The 19,127-nt window shown below is 40.1% G+C and overlaps 1 protein-coding gene across 2 annotated transcripts in view; it reads right to left on the bottom strand.

The window, feature by feature from the left end:
* Positions 1-19,127, bottom strand: part of nova2 (NOVA alternative splicing regulator 2) — a 72,377-nt gene that overhangs the window by 22,780 nt on the left and 30,470 nt on the right. For both annotated transcript variants that reach the window (XM_026333211.1, XM_026333220.1), the window contains one exon: positions 3,673-3,839. In XM_026333211.1, the coding sequence (XP_026188996.1) occupies positions 3,673-3,839 (167 nt within the window). The remainder of the gene's footprint in view (positions 1-3,672; positions 3,840-19,127) is intronic.

The following is a 19,127-nucleotide window of genomic DNA, read 5'->3' as shown; positions in this document are numbered from 1 at the left end:
CTGTATTTTTTATTTCATATTGCCCATCATCTGAACAGGTAAATAAAATAAATGTTTTCCTGAGTTTCTGGTCTAAAAAAGACCAACAATGTCACCTCAGGAGCTCCTTATTTTTTATATTTGAGAATATTTATGAATTAGCACTGAACTGATGCAAGAAATTTCATGCAGAGTCGAAAAAATGAAATTTATATACTTGTATGTTTTTAAAATGACAGTGGGGGTGTACAGCTAAAGCAGCTCTGGATTCACACACATTACAGTAAGTACACAATATGTGTTGTAAGTTTTAGTCTCTGTATGGGACTAAAATTAATTACCATTACTATAATTTAATTAGAACAAAATTACTTGCCTTACTCTTCAAGGTAAATGTTCATATTTTACACTGCATTCAAATTTGCAAAAACATCATTTTTAGGGTTTCATTATTTCCAAAATTACAACTTGTTTGGTTGGAAGGTAATTTTATGCACATTTCTCTGTAATTCACTCTAATATATGTAACATCTTAACAAAACATTTTGCCAGAATTTAGATGGCGTTTCTTTTGGTTTGATGAACTGCTGGAGGCCTCCATATGTCCAGGAGGGTTGAAGGGGGTACTTTGATGTGGGGGCTTATTTCTTCGTGTGTGAACATGTGTGTTTGTGTCTGTCATCAAATGCAGCACAAACCCATTTAGACTCCTCTCTCCGACATGGTATAAATAGCCTAAAGAGCAACAGGGGGATTCGCCCTCTATTGTAAGGGTCTAAATATCAGCAGCTATTAGCCTGCTTGTCTCCCCGCGGCTGCTTGCCTCATCCAAAACAACATTGCTTGTGTCAGTCATCCTCAGGCTCCAACTCTCGTGATGCATAAAATACCAAGCGCATAAAAATGAATAATAACACATATTAAGTCTGTGCAGGTGCAGGATTTGGACCCAAAGAAAGAAGGTTAACGCTGCTGTTTGAACCCTCTATACTCTCACTATAGGACAGCAACACACTGAGGTTGGTACTTGCAGTTACGCTAAAGGCGTCACACCTAATCAGCTTCGTGGTGGCACCATAGATGAAAAAAGTAGAACAGCCACAGGCTCTGTCCAAAGCTAACTAAATCTACCTATCAGCATTACTAAGGCACAAAGATTATCACCAAATATTGTGTTTGTCTAGTCTGGACAAAATCTGAAATGTAAAAAATACACAATTTTTCAGAGGGTTATATGCTGCAGTATTGCCAGTGGTTGCCTGGCAACTGCAACCAGAGTCTGATGTGGAAAACTTCAGTCAAAAACATCCAGAACCTCTGGGACTGACTGCAGCACCAACCAGCAGTCATCACCCAACATTAGTGACCGAGATTTTAAACAACTGTCCACATACTTTTGACCTATATATGATACTCTCACATTCTGGAATTTAGACTGGACATAACATTTAGACATTTAGACTTGCAGGTTTTATCACAGTACTCCAACTTTGCAAATACAAGAGAGCATGACAGCATATGTACAAACACAATTCAATACTTTTAATGTGTACCAGCCTTAAAAAGTTCAACTCTGCAGTGTGTGTGTGGGCTTCAGGCTGGAGTGTGGGTGAGTCAGTGTATGTGTGTGTACCCAGTATTGATTAATTATGCATAAAACGCTCTTCATAATTGTACCTCAGAATCGTGTGCTCGGCAAAACCTCTATCTCTGAGGACTGTGTGTGTGTTTGTGTACGTACACAAGTCTGATAACTATAATTATTCAAAACTATAAAAGCGTAGCACCCCTTCCTTTCTCCCGCCCCCGAATCCTGCTTATGACAGAGAATGAGAAATTGCAGCATGGGAAAGCGTACGCAACCCGAATGCAACACCAGAGCTGAGAGACAAGGGGGAAAACAAGAAACGCCTGGGACCTTTTTTTGAAAATGTAATTTTGTCTGCAGCAGATGTCATCATTTCAGCTTTTCATTTTGATTATCCCTTATCTTTATTTTTTTCCTGTGATGTGTTTTCAAGACTAGTTTATTTCATTTATTTTAGTGTCAACATAATAATATTCTTTTAAATCCACTGTGTGTGTGCTGGCTGAATGCACTGCCTGGAAGGCATTAACAGTCAATAGATGGAAACAATGCCAGACCTGACAAATCAATAGGGAGCAATCACGAACAGACAATGATGATAATCACTTTAATAGATAGGGATAATAGTCCGTGGCTGCACTAATTGTTCTGCATTGCACAGTTGTAATTGGTGCTGTGTTAGCTGCACAATCAGCACTGGAATGAGCATCACCTGAACTGATCAAACTGCATGAAAACATTTGTTTGCAAACACCAACATTATGAATTCAGTTATGAGAAGTTTCTACCTGGCTTTTCTGTGCATGTTGTCAGCTAAATAAGTTTCAGTTACAATCCAACATGAGCCAGTGATAAAGCCTTGTAAAGGTTTTAGTTCTAATATCACAATCTCATTAGTTTACTTTCATTCACACATTGTACATTTTCTGAATTTACACTCACCAATAAGAATACAAAGCTCCTTTCTGACAGGCCCCTCACCTCTATAGTCTAGACCTGAGAAATACTGTCTTCAATTAAATATGAAGTCTTCAGAGATATAGGATTATTATGGGTCTGTCTGGGCAACAACAATAAATGTTTAAAATCAATAAATAATTTCTATATTTCACTTCAAATATGCTTTTATTATCTAGTGTCTAGTTCTAGTGGCCCTTTAGAAGAATTATTTTTAAATAACAGCAGCTAAATAATTGCTTCTCCCCATAACACAGTCTGAGGGTTGTTGTCCTAAAGCCGAAATCTGGGGCCAAACGAAGGGTTTTGAAAAGTGAGTTGAAATAATGCCCACAGCCACCTCATGGCCAAAAGATGCTACTGCAAACAGGGAGGCTAGAAGAGTTTTTTTAGGCTGGCTGACCAATGACAGTGACTGCAGACATGCACAGTATATAACTGTAATGCTTTTATCATATTTTCTTACCTTTAGTCTTAACAATAACTCACCCTCAAACTCAGTTTCATAACAGTTGCTCCAAGTAGAGCAGACAAAAAGGCTGAATCCTACAGTCAGTCAGGGGATGGAAAGTTAAAGCTCCATGATCTTCCTTAAGACATTTCTCACTCAATGAGAGTGATCAGGATGCAGCCTCACACTTTCTCTCTCAGCAGGAAACTGTTTCCTGTTGGCAAGACGGCTTCAGGCATGGGGTGTGTGTTTGGCAGCCCAGGGTTCATGTCACATGTGGAGTTTTTATTTTTCATCCTCACACACTACATCCTGTCTCAGTGCATCTCATCTGTCCTCACACACTCTTCATTTCTTTCCCTCCTCTTTTCTCCTCACACTCTCAGGTTTCTCTTTCCTTTTTTACTTGGTGCTCTTTTCCCTTCATCTTTCATTTTTCTCTTTCTCCAGTGCTCATCCATGGTCTCCAATCAGTTTTCTTTTTTCTGTTTTATGTTATTGCCTCATTCAACTTCACTCCACACCACAGAAACATACACATTGAGGTGTTCCAAAGGAAAAACATTCCCTCGGTGTCTCCGTGTAATGACGCAAACACAAAAATACAGTGAACAAACGCACTTGATTGTCCAGACAGCCTCAGAAACTCGAAACTCAGTTTTTCCTCGAATAACAGAGAACAGACAGAAGGACTGACCTGTTTGACGCGGTCTGGGTTGACGGTGGTCTGTGGCTGCAGGATGCTGACCGGCTCTGTCTTCTGGGTGCTCTGAGGCATCTCCCTCACCTTCTCAGCGATGAAGTCATGGACGCCGTTCAGCGCCTCCACGGTCCCCTGGATCAGACACACCCGCTCTGTCGTTCCTGCACACACACACACAGATGGACAGGTCAGTGCATGATGGAATACAAAGAAGTCATTTTAAGCCAAAAGATAATACCAGGATGTAAATAAAATATTGTTTCATGTAATTCTTTCCAGTTTGTGCTGATGAATGAATGTGTTTGCTGTGTGCAGGAATGTAAAGTCACATGTAAGCAGCTCACAAAATCTGAGCTGCAATGCCAGAAACATGAAGAAGTGAGGCCTCATTTATTCAGACCCTTTTTTCATACCTTTGTATATCACCAACTTTTCAAACTGTGGATTTCATTCAGATATTCTTGTTAATATAACAAGTTGTTGGTTTGATATTGTGCAGAATATGCAACTAATTCTAACCTGAACTTTTTATTTTTTCATCATTTTTATTTCATTTCATGGAATAAAAACCAAACCTTGTACTGGCTTTTCAAGAAACAACAATTGTGAGAAAGTAAAGAAAGAAACTGTAATGTGACCCACTGGGAAATTAATTTTGGTAAGGTAACAGCAGAGTAAAAAAAAAAAAGAATTATCAGGAAACTGAGTTGAATTTCCAAGTGGAGAAAAACATATGTTCAGCATTTGGGTGATAGTTATAGCACAAAATATAAGGAGAGACTTGTAGTGACAGATTAAATTAGATTTCTTGGGGCGAATTGAGGCAGAACACAGATATTGGCTGAGAAGTGGTTTCACACAAAATACATTAAAGAAACTTTGGCGACAAAGTCACACAGCTAAAAGTCTGAAACGTAAATGAAGAATTTTCCTGACCTCACAAGAACAGTGAACCATTCTACAGTTCATCTCCACTGCATCTCCTGAACATATCAGAAACACTTAGCTTACAGCTGTTTCCAGGACGTCGTCCAATTAGGAAATAAATTCCACGGTCACAAGAAAATTAAAACATGCTGCAGTGACGTCCAAATGCCTGTTTCAGTTTGACATGAACATGTGTGTAGACTGTGTGTTTAAGGTTTATATCAGCTCCAAATAAAGTGGACAAATTAAAAAGCTGTGGAGGCTCAGCTCCCCATCCACAGCAGCAGGGAGTGGGAATTATGTTCAATGAGCAAGTCCAGACAAAGCAGGAAATCTAAAATATACATGCAAGAAAACTACATGTTTGTATGTGATATATCCATGTACCCACACAATGTTATAGCTCATATAACAACTTGTTGGCAGATGAGTCACAGAGTGTTTGGAAAATTAAGACCTAGGTGACAGAACTGGAGAATCAGACACGTCTGAACAGTGAGGTCTGTGGAAGCACGATGACACACTTTTTTCTCTCTGTGCAAATAAACAGAACGAGGCTTTGAATCCATTTTGATAGTAACAGTATCAATAAAATGAAAAACAAATGTACTTTCCTAAATTCATAAAATAAAGTACTTCAGTGTTTTTACACCTTGAAATATTTTTTTCTATAATAAATAACAAATATTTTTTGTTCTAGTAGTTCTGAAAGCAACTGGTTTAAATTCAGTTTAGTAGATTAGAAAACCCAATGAGCATACCCACTTATTATGTCTTAAAAATAATTTAAAAAGACTGCAGTCTTGAATTGTACTGTGGTTAATGCTCTTAACAAATAAAAACATCATTGCTGATGCAGACAGGAAGCTCAGTGGAGACGGACACACCAAGGGTGTAACAGTGGAGAATCTAGGCCAATGCAAAGCCCCTGATTCCAGCTGTATCTCAATAACACACTGAAAGTAAATCTCTTTTTGGCTCGCTCACTCCCTCCCTCTCTCTCTCTCTCTCGCTCTCTCTCTCTCTCTCTCTCTCACCCTTTTAGCATTTATTGTCTTTCTCTTCTTTCATTTCCATTTTTCTTGCTTCCTCCCTGTCTCGCTTTCCCTTTCTTTGCTTCCTCCTCCTCCTCTTCCTCTCCAGTATTTAGTGGGCTCTGCTCTTATCTCGGCCCAGCAGCGTGTCAGTTAGTGCTTCCTTTCTCCTCTCTCTCTCTGCATTGTTGGACTGGCTTGGTTTGGCCCAGCTTGGCCCTCTGTGGCTGTACAGGGAGAAGAGACTCGAGGGAATGAGGGATAAAAGCTGATGTATGTGTACGTGGAGGTTAAGACCTGATGGCATATCATGGTGAGGAAGCCAAACTGAAACCATTTTCAATGCTTTCTATGATTTCATTTAAGACTAAACAAACCAAAAATGCTCAATGCAGACTGAAGAGTCCAAATAAACATATAAACTCTTTTACAATAATAAATGTATATAGAATAGCTTTAAGGCTAAAATGTGCACCCTGCAGAAAACGAGTTCCAGGGTGGAGTGGCTGAAACAACAGAAGCTAAAAATAAACCACAAACAGCACATTCAGGCATTTGCAGTATTGGGCTACCTGGACATGCAGGAGCTTTGTATCGCCTGTTATCATTACAATGATATTAATTTCCATTCCTATTTTTATAATGTGTCGACAGCAGCTGAGTGAGGCGATGAGCTAACAAATCACACAAACTGGATTTAGGGTATAGTCACATGCTAACATTTTGTGGGTTAACATTTATATCAATTTAGCATTACTAAGCAGAGTGACATGACCAGTAGTGTGTGTGTGTGTGTGTGTGTGTGTGTGTGTGCGCTGATACTGAGAAAACTGGGCCTCGCCTCTCCCTGACAGCTGGTGCCCTCTGGGTAATCTGGACCCATCCAATCAGAAGCAAGGATTAGCAGCCCATTGTCTTGGCATGAGTGTATGTGTGTGTGTGTGTTTGTGTCTGTGTGTTTGTCTGCATGTGCAGCTTGTGGTTGTGTGTATGTCTAGTGTAAGTGCAGCACAAAATGCCACTCTGTCAGTGAAGATCACACTGAAACACCACTGCAGCTGCTTCATTTCATTAAAAAACATTTACCTGAAGATCAGTTAATAATCATATTAATGACCTGCTGGTTATGGTCATGTTTGAAGGGCAGTTTGTGAATTAGAGTCAATCATATCTTGTTTATCCTGCAGCAGACACTCAGATTTACAATCACAGACATACAAACGCTAAATCAGTGCCAACACAACAGAATTTACACATTCCCCAGTGATGGAGAGCGAGCTCTGTTGGCAGTCACTTTTCTACTGGTCCCACTGGTGCAAGACATCATTTTGTGTGTGTGTGTGTGTGTGTGTGTGTGTGTGTGTGTATGTATACACATCTTTGTATGTGACTTTGCATTTCCCGTTGTAAAATGAACCACATCGTTTGACATTTTAATGGATGTTTCCAAACTTCACGTGCTGCAGCTGCTGAAGCAATATCTGTTCGAAGTTAAGACGCCTGTGTTTATGTAACAAGTTTATGAACATGCATCTTCATTTTATTTAAAATCTCAGCTCTGAACAGGAGCTAACCCTCAATTCAAACTCCAGGTATTTTCAGGTTAAGCCCATGATGCTTTCAGTCCATGTACAGTTAAATTGCAACAAGGACTACTAACACAGAACAAGAGCCAACTGCGTTTGCACAACAATCCCACTGGCTGACCAATCCCACTGAATATGCATTTCAACCATGCTTGAGTTTATTACAGGGTTTGAAGAATCAGAGCGGCAAACGAAAAGGCTGAATAGTAGGAGTTAACCACAAACAAGCAAGAATCATGGATTGTGAAATTCAGCAGAAACACAAAGTCCTCCAGAGACACACACAGGTTATGGAAAGTTTCAGGTCAGAAGGTTCTTAGTTCCTGAGATGAGACACCTGCAGCAGTACCAGCACGGGACTAATAATGTCAGGTTTTCAACTTCCACTGAGTCAGAAATATTAAAAAATCTTTTCAGTCATGGTATAGACAGCCAGTTTCTGTAACCAACCAGCAAATGTTCAGGGAACCGTTTACCGTATAGGCAGCAGCTACTAACACAATTTGCAGTACAGCTCTGGTCTCACTGCTGAGTACAAAAAGTACAAGAGCTTTAATAAGTAGAGCTCTTATTTCAATCAAATGATGATGATGGAAAATGGAAAGCAACAGTCTGTAAAATTCATGCAAGATGTAAACTTCAGCTCGTTATTTCCACAGTGACCAAGTGACCTAATGCCACGTTATTCAGCAACAAAACACTCATCATCATCATCCAGCCTGTGGACTATGGCAGTTGTTTTTATTAAAGTCTAACTGGAATGACTCACTCCTTCCTCCTCTGCTCCTCCTCCTCCTCCTCCTCCCCCTGATGACCGGAGAGGCACCGGAGGCAGCCGACACAGCAGGCTGCTTCTCCTCTGATTTCTGACTCACAGTAATGCACAGAAACATATGCATGCTCAGTATGATGGTGCATACTGATACTGCTGTATAAATCCAGGATAAGCAACAGTAGCATGTCCCTCTGTGCTAAAAATCAATTACAGTGAGTCACTGTTATCATGTCAGAAATCAAAGTGAGCCTGCAGTGGGAGGGGACACATTCACCCTCTTCTACTATAAACATAAGAATTGTCAGAAAAACAGAACACATACTTCATTTTCTTCAGAGAGAAGATGCTTTGTGCTTTACTGCTAATGGAAAATGGACACAAAGCAAAGTTTTACTTCAAATTGATTTTCAGCCTTTTTGCTGCATACAAGACAGTGATTTATCCACAGAAAAACAACGGTGGACTACATACCGAAAACACTAACAGTGTGAACAGTGCTGCCTTACTGTGACCTCGCACTGAGCGCAGCAGTCACGTAGTTACAGTGGCTCCTCACTGTCAAGACGACTCTCGGCCTGTTAATGGCAGCGAGTGGTCGACCTGCAGCCAGCAGCCATGATTCACTTGGTCCAATCGAGGGAGGAGAGGGGGAGGGTGGTCACACTAGGCTACCACAGCTAACAAAATGGTACATACTCAACCCTAAAAATTCACTAGTTTTTAGTGCATTAAAGGTCAAACAATGACCAGGATTTAGATTTGACTGTGAAAGGAAATGAACCCCACAGTGCACATGTTTAAGATACACAAGTCAGGATATTTTAGCTTCAGCTGCAACATGTTCATTTCTCCTCAAGCCTCTCAACTTTGTTCAAGTGTAATATCAAACACTGCAGTGCCTCTTTAAAATAGAACATGCTGTCATAAGTACATTTCTTAGTAAGGCTTATTTATTGTAACAACATTTTAGATTTATTAATATCAATACAGAAATGGACTGAAACTGTATCTGTAAGGAATCAAGTGACGAATTAAGCAAAAATAATTTCAGCATTTTTATATAAATATAAGCTCAGTCAGTTCTCATATTTGGAAAATGTCCTCATCCTGTGAATCAAAAGATAAATTAAGACAGAGATTTGATTTAGGGTTCATGAGCTGCAGCTACAAGTTGGGTCTCTAATGCATATTTGCAAATAACGGTTTAAAAATCAAAAGTCAGAGAGAACCAATAACCTGAAATATTATTCTTTATTGGTTTTTTAATGTTGTTTTTCAGCTCAGACAAGAACTAAAGACATGAACAGTCTGGTTTGCACTATAGTTGGGCTGAAAACCACCAGCTAGTGCAACAGCTTTGCACAACAAGTTGTAAGATACATCATGGTAAGTTTCTGTAAAGTGACCCATTTATTAAAAACATGAAATCACCAAATTTCCCCTGAGACTTTAAGGCTCCTGAAGTTTCCTGTCTGGAGTGACTTTCTCAAACTTTTTTAATATTTGAGAAATATCAGCAGAGAATAACAGAATGGAAGAGAAGAGGAGACATGATGTGACAGCATCGCCAGAGGTCTTGTGTTCACAGGTACGTGATGTTCATCCCCTGCTATGCTGAGATGTACAGCTTTTTCACTCAGATGGAAAAAAATATCAGCAGAAGAGAGAAAGACAACTGATATACAGAGGTTCACACGACTTCTGTCACATTAGAAACACATCAAGTGAAGCAAAGGGAGATGGAAAGACATCCAAATGGACAGAAACTCAGAGAGGAAGAGGCAGATCGGCACAGACTCACAGTGGTAATGTCAAAATGGAGTGACACCAGAGAAAGAGGGAGACAAACAGAGACGAGCAGACACAGACAGACGGGAAAGCAGAGAGAAAAACCCTCGTGAAACCTGTCACAACAAAGTAATGTCAGAAAAACAGAGGAAGAGAGCCAAAGGCAGATACACTGCAGAACTGCAGACCTGAAACCTAGATAGACTTATGTAATGAAGGACATAGGAGAAATTTCTATATGTCTTTTTGATATTGCACAGCGTAAAACAGAAGGAAATAATCATCAAATGTATAATTCATTCAAACTGCTCCTCAAGATTTCAAAATATGTCAGAAGGTCAAACTCAGCTGACTGGGAAAAATGTGAGAATAAAAAGGAAATACAAGAAAATAAATAAGATGCTGTAAGCATGAGTTAATGAAAACGTACTTGTTGCAGTCAGTAATCTTTTATTTGATACTCTTTGATTTTTTTTTTTTTTTTACTGTTTTTTTATGTGACACGTTTTCCTGTATCTGCACAGACAGATATTCATTTCAAAGTCCAAACTGAGAGTGTGACAGGTGGAGGGACGGAAACAGAAGCAGAAAGAACATTTGAATACATTGATAAAGAATGATGAAAATAAAATGCAGACAGAGACGAAGAGAGAGATAATTATTCTCTCTCTGTCTTACAACAAACAAATAAATAAGTAAATTCAGTGCAACACAACTTCCAAAGCTCCATCAAAGCTGACTCGAAGCACAGGGAGACGTGCCGGCTGGTTTCATGTAAGCTCATTAAACAGATTTCTTCAGGCTGTGGATAAGCTCAGGTTAACTGGCTACCTTTGATCAGATCTGTTGGATTAGTCGGCTGTTAGAGACACAGCTCAACACCACATAGTTAAAGAGTGTTGAAAATGGCTTATAGGATGACAGCGAATAAAAAGACAGAGAGAGCAAAAAGCCAGAGGGGAAGGAGCAGAAGTCAAAAAGGTAAAAAAGATTCTGACTGAAAAAAAAAAAAAAAATCAAGCTTTTAAAAGCAATTAAAATTTTCTAAAATTAAACTTAACTAAGGTACAGGAGGTCATCTCTGACCTCTTGTTGACCTTCTGGATTCAGTTTTTTACAACAACCCAAGCGCCAAGTCTCATAAAAATGCATTTATCATTTCAAACACAAGATTATTAAACTGCTCTAGCAACCAATGCCACAATCAGAACTGGGATCCATTTCCTTCAGCTTTGCCCCCCATGTCTTCGCCTTTATCAGTAAGATGCTGTGTGTCTGGATTAGTAATTACTGTGAGACTCCATTGGTAATTCCAACCGTAAAAGAAATTATCTCCTGTTTTGTGCTGTTGATTTACAGCACAGAAAGGTCTGATGGCTTTTGTGGTCTTCAGTGTAATTATACTAATGTCTTTTTGCCAATCATGTATTGTTGTTTCAGCTCAGTGTAGCACCTCTGAAGCCAAAGACCAAATATCACCTTCTCACAGATATTGAAAGGCCCTTTTCAGTCTGTTCTTGCATTAAAATTCCCTCCATTTCTCTGCACAATAGGCCACGTAATGTAGAAAAAAAGTGCTGATGACAGCCAATAGGCCTCTGTCACTGAGAGATGGATGGATTTATTGACTGACATCCCAGTAAGCCAATGAAAATGGCCGCAGAGACCTCAGTACCCAATTTATGGCCCAGTGAGCTGCCACAGCTGTAGGGACAGACGCAGGGTGCCTGACCAGACAGATGGACGGATGGAGAGAGAGAACAGAGCGAAATACCACACTGACATTTATTTTTGTTGGGTCTTATTGATTACAACTAAAGTTTGGCAAAACACACTGAAAAGAACTAAAATGTCAGCTGAAATTTTAGGTTAGATAGATTAGATTAAGATTGACACGCAGTGGTGGAAAATAAATTTATCCAAGTACAATTTTGAGGTAATTGTACTTTACTTGAGTTTTTCCATTTTTGCTACTTTATGGTTCACTACATGTCAGAGCCAAACCTTGGACTTTTTCCTGCTCTACATTTATCTGATAATTTTAGATCCTTTTCAGAATCAGATGGATCCAACAAAATACAGACTGATCAGCAAACTTTATAAAGGTATATAAAGTACTTCAAATTAGAAGTATATAAGGTAGTTAACATCAGCTCCATCTTTAACAGCTCCAACATTAAAGTGATCAACACAATAATCCATCAATAATTAGAATCCAATAATATCAGATACATTCATGTGAAACGGGCAACTGGGTACTTTTACTTTGGTTACTTCAAGTACATTTGGATGCTGGTACTTTGGTACTTTTACTGCAATAATATTACTGGAATGCAATGCAAAGTATTTCTACACTTTGGTATATACACTTCTACTTTAGAGAGATAGATAGATAGATAGATAGATAGATAGATAGATAGATAGATAGATAGATAGATAGATAGATAGACAGATAGACAGATAGATAGATAGATAGATAGATAGATAGATAGATAGATAGATAGATAGATAATGGTCAGTCCTCTGCTTGGTTACCTTGGCAACTGACAGTCTCAACCATGCAATCACACAATAGTGAACTTGCACCACACACTCTTTCATGCAGCTGGGCAGCTGTTGGTGAGGTCATGAGTTGTTATTGCAGAAGGAGAGGCAGTCTGTGAGATATGTGAGAGGGAGAATGACTGCATGTGCTGATGTAATCAGGAGCAGCAAGGAAACTTGGACCTGTTCTATGCTGCAGCCAACCAAGTCTTTATTACAGAGGAGGACAGAAAGACAGGAGGGTAAGGAAGAGAGAGAAAGGAAGGCGTAAAGGAAGAAAGGAAGGAGAAATGCTAGAAACTATCAAAGTAAGCAGAAGATGAGAAGGGAATCAAAGAAACCTGCAGAAAGGAAATGAGGACACCAGCAAGGAGTGGCATAGAGTAAAGAAAACAAGCAGGGAAAAAGGAAGGAAGGAAAGAAGTCTGAGCTTGGTCCCAACACTGCAGCTTATGTGGATTTAAATGTGATGGTTGCTTTGTAACAAGCTGGCAGAGTTCAGCTCGTCTCCCCCTGAAGGGCTGTAAGACACATTCTCCCAGTGCCTTCCACATCCTTCACACCAGACAAAATCATGGTCAATTAGGAAAAACTATTACATCCTGCAGTTACTATGGTCAGCTGGCCTGGGGCAATACTTTTACTAGTCTTTACTGACTTTTACTGACTATAAAAAGAGCACAACAGAGAAAACTAAAGTTTTCCTCAGGTACCAAGGTGTCGCGACAAGCAGTGGAGCATAAAAAGAGTCTGTATAATGTATTTCCAGATCCTCTCTGCTCCACTGTAGCTGAATGTTATCTTTTGTAAGTATGAAAATACACTAGTCAGCACTATTTAAGTGCAGACAAGTGACCAGATACACAAAATACAACAAAGTACTTAAAAGGTACTCCCGCTGTAAGAAGCACTGGAAGGCGTTCTAGGGTCTCCAAAAGCCAGAAATCAGTGTACCAGTAAAACGACAAAGGACCAGAGAGTACCGCATGGTACTTAACTAATAAACAACCTAAAAACCCATCATAATAAATCTACAACTTCCAAGAAAGACTTAATATGCTGCAAACTACCACAGTAAATCATCGCATTAGTTAGTCATTAGTTTAATACACAGGTGTTTAAAACAACAATTGTTTTTATTCAGATTGACCCGTTTTTCATTGCACTAAAGCAGCTGTCATTAAAACAACCTTAACATGTGTGGAACATGTGTTAAACTCGTGTTTAACATTAATGTTGGCGTGTTATCACTCATTTCCTCTCTCCTCTCTTCTTCTACAGCCACCTTCCTGTCGCTCTCTTCTTCTCCTCGTTATTTTTTGAGCTGCTGCTCTTAAAGCCGAAACAGTAAAAACATGGCTTCCTGTCTCTCCCTCAGTGTTTTGGATCACTGCCCCCAAAACCACCTCTCCTCCTTTATCTGCCCTGAGGTCTGGAGTGACAGAGCACTCTGTGAGAAGAATAAGGCAACTCTCTTTAAAGAATAACAAAAGAAGCTGGAAGAAAAGGCAGGAATTCCTCCACTGTGATGTAACGCTTTTCACTTGGAAAGCGCTGCTGCTCTTCATCCAGTCTCCACCTCCATGTCCTACACTGCACCAATCCACAGCGTTTTCATCCAAAAGCTTTTTAGGCTATTTGGAAATTAATGCAACTTTAAGAAACAAAGTAAAAGTCAGTAGAGAGTGAATAAAGACAGCAGATGCTACAGCAGGGATTTGAACCTTTTGCTTTCTGATGTACTGTTTTCAACACATGTATATACGGAGAAGTTTCTTATAAGCTCGAGTGAAGCTGCTCTTACACAGGACTTGTCTGTGCATGTGTTTGGAAAGTGTCAGTTGTTTTTATGGTTACATCGTCCATCCTTCCTCTGTTTCTTCCATTTTCCTGACTCTCCTTCAGATTCGTGCGGAGGTACTTCTCAAAACAACTAAGTTTACTTTAGTCTTGACAGAACGGTCACTGTAAGGACAAAAGACAGTCCTCTGTGATGTGTCTGGACAGCAGTCGGGGTTTTCTCTCAGCTGGTCACTTTTCAGGTCTTGAAATATGAAGAACAAAATTCCTGATACCATGCTGTGCCTGATTCTATTTGCATTTCATCAAAGAAGTAAATAGGACAGAAACAGCCTTTTCACACCATTGCTTTTCACTTCTGTTCAGCTCTCCTCCCCTGTTTCCCATCATCCCTCCCCTCCTCCCCCTCTCTTTTCTTGTCTTTCTTTCTTTGGCAGCAGGACTGGTGTTGCCCAAGTGACCCGATCCACACTGAGAAAACAGCTGAAAAGATGCCACGACTGCGTCTCCTCTCGTAATTTTCCCTTAATTTCTTTTTCCACCTTTTGACAACCTTTGCTTTCCTTGCTCTTCCTCACACACCTTCACTTTCTATGAAATCTCTTACTTCTATCTTCTTCTATCTATCTAACTAACTTTTCCTTTCTAATTCGCCTGCTTTCTTTCTTTGCTTCTTTCTTTCTGTATGTCTGTCTCTCTCCATCACTCAGTTGAACCTGCTGTCACATGCATCTGAAGGCTGCCAGCCTGCCCTCAGCAACAGGAGAAAGAAGAAGACAGGGAGGAAAATAAAAATAAAAATCAGTGAAGCCTCAGGAACATTTTGAACATTTTAGACAGAAAATCTTCTGCAGAAGAAGAAACCAATGCAACAACACTGCCAGTAACTTTTAAAAAACACACAAAACTAAATTCTCACTCTAAAAATAAATGAATTGAGCCTAAACTGAAGCCTGAAGCCAAAATGATGTTTTTTTTTTTGATCCACAGTAAAACAGTAGGTTTATGTGAACATGTTTTATTTAGTGTATATTTTATTATCACTTCTGTATAGTAAGTAAACTTATAATACAATTTCATTTTGCTATGAGTTTGAGCTCTTACTAACTGAAGAAACAGTATGCAGGAGACAAATCTCAAGACACGCTGTGTTTTAAGTTTATGTCTTCTGAGTATATTCTGATGATAAGGAGGCAAGAACCACAGACCCACAAAAGACACACCTCCATTAACACACACACAAAATCTTCTTATTGTTAGTAAGACATCGCATCCCCTGGAGACCTATGCTCACTGTAATGTCTCTTTCACACAAAACACAGGAAAAGTTCACCTAATGCAACAACCTGGCAACAGTTCATCGAGCGACATTCGATTCCTCAGTTTTCTTCTACTCAAACTCAGCTATGTGTGAATACTTTACACAGAACAGAGGAGGATCTGATTGTTGTAAAAATCGGTTTAACTATTGGCTGTGTTAACTGTTTCAGCACAGAGCAACTCCTGACCAATCGGTGGCAGCTGATCAACCTACAAAAGGGTCTTCAACCATGTGCACAGGATCAGAGTCTACTCACACCACATGCTTTCATCCATTTACTTAAAATAATGGTTGACCCGACTTTGTCCCCTCCTTCATATGAGAAATGATGTGAGAAAATAACAGCCTGTTGGGAGCACAGTATGTGGGACACATTGGAAATGCCAGCACACCCATAAGCTTCGTATCACAAGAGTCTGTGGCTTTGAATATGAACGAGGAGTAACTGCGACATGTCTACCCTGAAATTCACTGGTCTGCAGCTTTGGGAGGTAAGTCTCTATTTCTGTCCCTGCAACATGTGTAATACAAGTTCACATGTTCTATGTATGTCTGCAGGTGAACAGGTGTAAGAAAAAAATGTCACAAACACAGAAAGAGATGAGAGGAGACAGCTGTAAACGTGGTCCACTGGGTCTTCCCCATAGTCCGAACACAAACACACACATTCTTGCCTTGTGTCACTGCAGGAGCTCCTCTACACACAGGAAGACACACTTATGGAAAGAACACAGGCACACACTCAGCTCAGCTATCCAGCTTTTTAGAAAGCCATACACTTTACTATGTAACCACAGACAACTATATATACACACCTAATCACCCTCATACTCATCTATCCTCTACACACACACTTGCTTGTGTCCTCGGAGGCCCGCGTGGTAACTGGACCTCGTGTGAATTCTTCATCAACCTAAACGAGTTCGACACTGCTATGATTTTACTCTCACCCTGACACACAAATGAAGAAACATACGAACAATTGCAGATATTTCTCTCACATACAGACAGCAACCTCTCTCTCTTTCTGACCACAGGCCTTTCTCTCCTTCACCTCTCTGCATTTCTTTCCTCTCTTCTGCTACTCAGTTTCTCTTCCCACTCTTTGTTCTGTTGCTGTCCACTTTCATCATTCTGTTTACTTCTGTTTCTTCTACAGAAACCCAATCAGGAGGCAAAACTCTTTTAGTGCATTCATGTTCATTCCACTGCAAGTGAAGAACCAAGAAGTTTAGGCAAAATAGATCAATAATAGATTATGTTTGAGACAGAAATTTTAGACACGACAAGAAAATAACAGTGTAGACCTGTATAATTTAGTGCTGTGTGTCTTTTTTCTGGCTGTTTTCTGTTGTAACTACGGTCATGAATTAGCAAATAAATTGGTTTCCTCCTCTTACTCAGCAGCTCTGTGTGCATCTGATTCTGTTTAAGACTAGACAGCTTTAAAAGATGTGCTCTGCACACATAACACTTGAGAGAAATGTATATTTTCTGGTCTTAATATTGTAATTCAGAGTATGAGTAAGCACTGTACACAAAGTCTCAAGGTTTGTGTTTGACCAATCAGTGCAGTGATAGCCAGTGTAAAGTCTTCCTCAAAGATTATCTGAAATAATTGCCTGAGGAGCCAGGGACCCCATGCTGAAACCAGGCTTCTGCAGTAAAAGTACGGCTGAGTTCAAAAAAGGATTATCTGATCCTTCCTGAAGATTGTCATGACACTGAGCTTTTACAAAATGATAAACACAGGTGGACCTGCTTTTAGTCTTAAATACTTCATTGACATTAAAGTTGCAAGCCTTACTGTTTGATTGTTGTGGAAGAGAGAAAAGAAATCTGTCAGTAGAGGCTGAGGATAAAGCAGAGCTGCCTTGCTCGGAGGCATGCAGGCTGGACGAGGATTTATGTCTTTGTGAGAGGAGAGCTGTGTTTGAACTGGCAGGACGAACCGCTGCTCACCAGATAACACACTGACCTTCTGCACACAGCTCTGACTGTGCGTGTTTTTGCCTTTTGTGGCATCACATAGACAGTTACACACACACACACACACACACACTCGTAATACTCTGTCTTCAACTCGGTGAGCGTTATCTCCCCTGTTGGTATCTGGTGTCACACAACTGCCTTGATGGAGCCACACCTGTCTTCCTGCTCAACACACAGACACACACACACACACACACACACACACACACACACACACACACACACACACTCACCCCTCCTTTCACGCTTCTACCCACGCTGCCCTGAGCCCAGAGGACTCAAAGTCTCAAAGTTATCTAAACATTCCCCTCCAACCTCTGTGCTTGTGTGTGTGCATGTGTGACTGTATGGGTGTGTATCCATGTATACGTGTCCATATTAATATTAATATTATAAGGAATATGTTTTTTTATGTCTGTGTGTGCATTTTTCAGGGCTTCAAGACAAGCTGTGCATTAATTTCTGTATTTTTATCTGTTATTAGTATACATATGACTTTCTATCTTTGGTTTGAGTGAGTGTGTGTGTGTGTGTGTGTGTGTGTGAGGGAGACAGAGAGAGAGAGAGAGAGAGATGTGGACAGTGTCAGGTGGCCTAAGCCTCCTTGTCCCCACCCTCTTATAACCTCAAATCCCCCAAATCCATCACTGCTCCCAATGTGACTACAACTGCCCCTTCGCTCTGTCAGCTGCCCCAAGACTGCTGTCAGCCTCTCTCGCTCTCTCTCTCTCTCTCTCTCACACACACACACACACACACACACACACACACCCACACACACACACCTAGCTTGCCTTCATGTCTCTATGCCTCTGAGCCAGTTTTCTTTCCCTCACTCTCAGACTGAAGTTTGAGCTTTACACAGATTTCTCACTGGGAGGTATTGTCTCATTAACAACAGTACTTGCACACTCTATACAAATTCCAGCAGTGCTATGAGAATGTGACAAAATTAAGTTTACTTAAGAGAGCAGTGATTTGGTATTGTATTTCCATAAAGTTAGGAAACTTTTAACAGTGTCCTAAATTACTTCCTGTGAACTATAGTTACTGTCCACCATTTTATTTGAGTGTGCACTTTTATCAGACATGGTGCCTTCAAAAAAGGACCTGAAATGTAGTGTCCATGAGATGCACTTTCTATTAATGATCATATAATGCAATACTACAGTATATTAGAAATGAAAGAAAGTGCAAATAAACATCATCCATCCATGTACATCTCTGTGTCTGTGTCCCTATTATTCCACATTCCTCTTACTTCCTCTCATTTCCCTCCACACTCAGCTGAACACACCCTTTGTCTTCTGACTCACACACACACACAAATCAGACACTGAACTGTTTTATGAGAAAACTTTTCTCACTTTATCAGCCTTTTCACAACTTTGCAGTGCACCAGCTGTTTGAAACCAACCCTCCACACAATCCTCTCTCCCCTTAACACTCACCACCCATATCACCATATCATGAAATCACGTGTGGATATCCCTGGATATGGATATCCCTAACTGTGTTAATGTTCATGCAAAGCTGTCCCCATTGGGTTTTACTGGACGGCTTACCAATGAGCAAAAATCATGCTGGTTTCCTCTAATGGATGTAACAGATAAGAGCTTCTAATTTCCAAACATCGGTAAACTCTGTGATGATGAGTAAAAGCCCCGTCTGTGACATTTGAC

The sequence above is a fragment of the Mastacembelus armatus genome, chromosome 13 (genome assembly GCF_900324485.2).
Source record: "Mastacembelus armatus chromosome 13, fMasArm1.2, whole genome shotgun sequence".
Taxonomy (NCBI): Eukaryota; Metazoa; Chordata; class Actinopteri; order Synbranchiformes; family Mastacembelidae; genus Mastacembelus; species Mastacembelus armatus.
The sequence above is the reverse complement of the archived record's forward strand: the minus strand, read 5'-3'. Positions and strand labels throughout refer to the sequence as shown.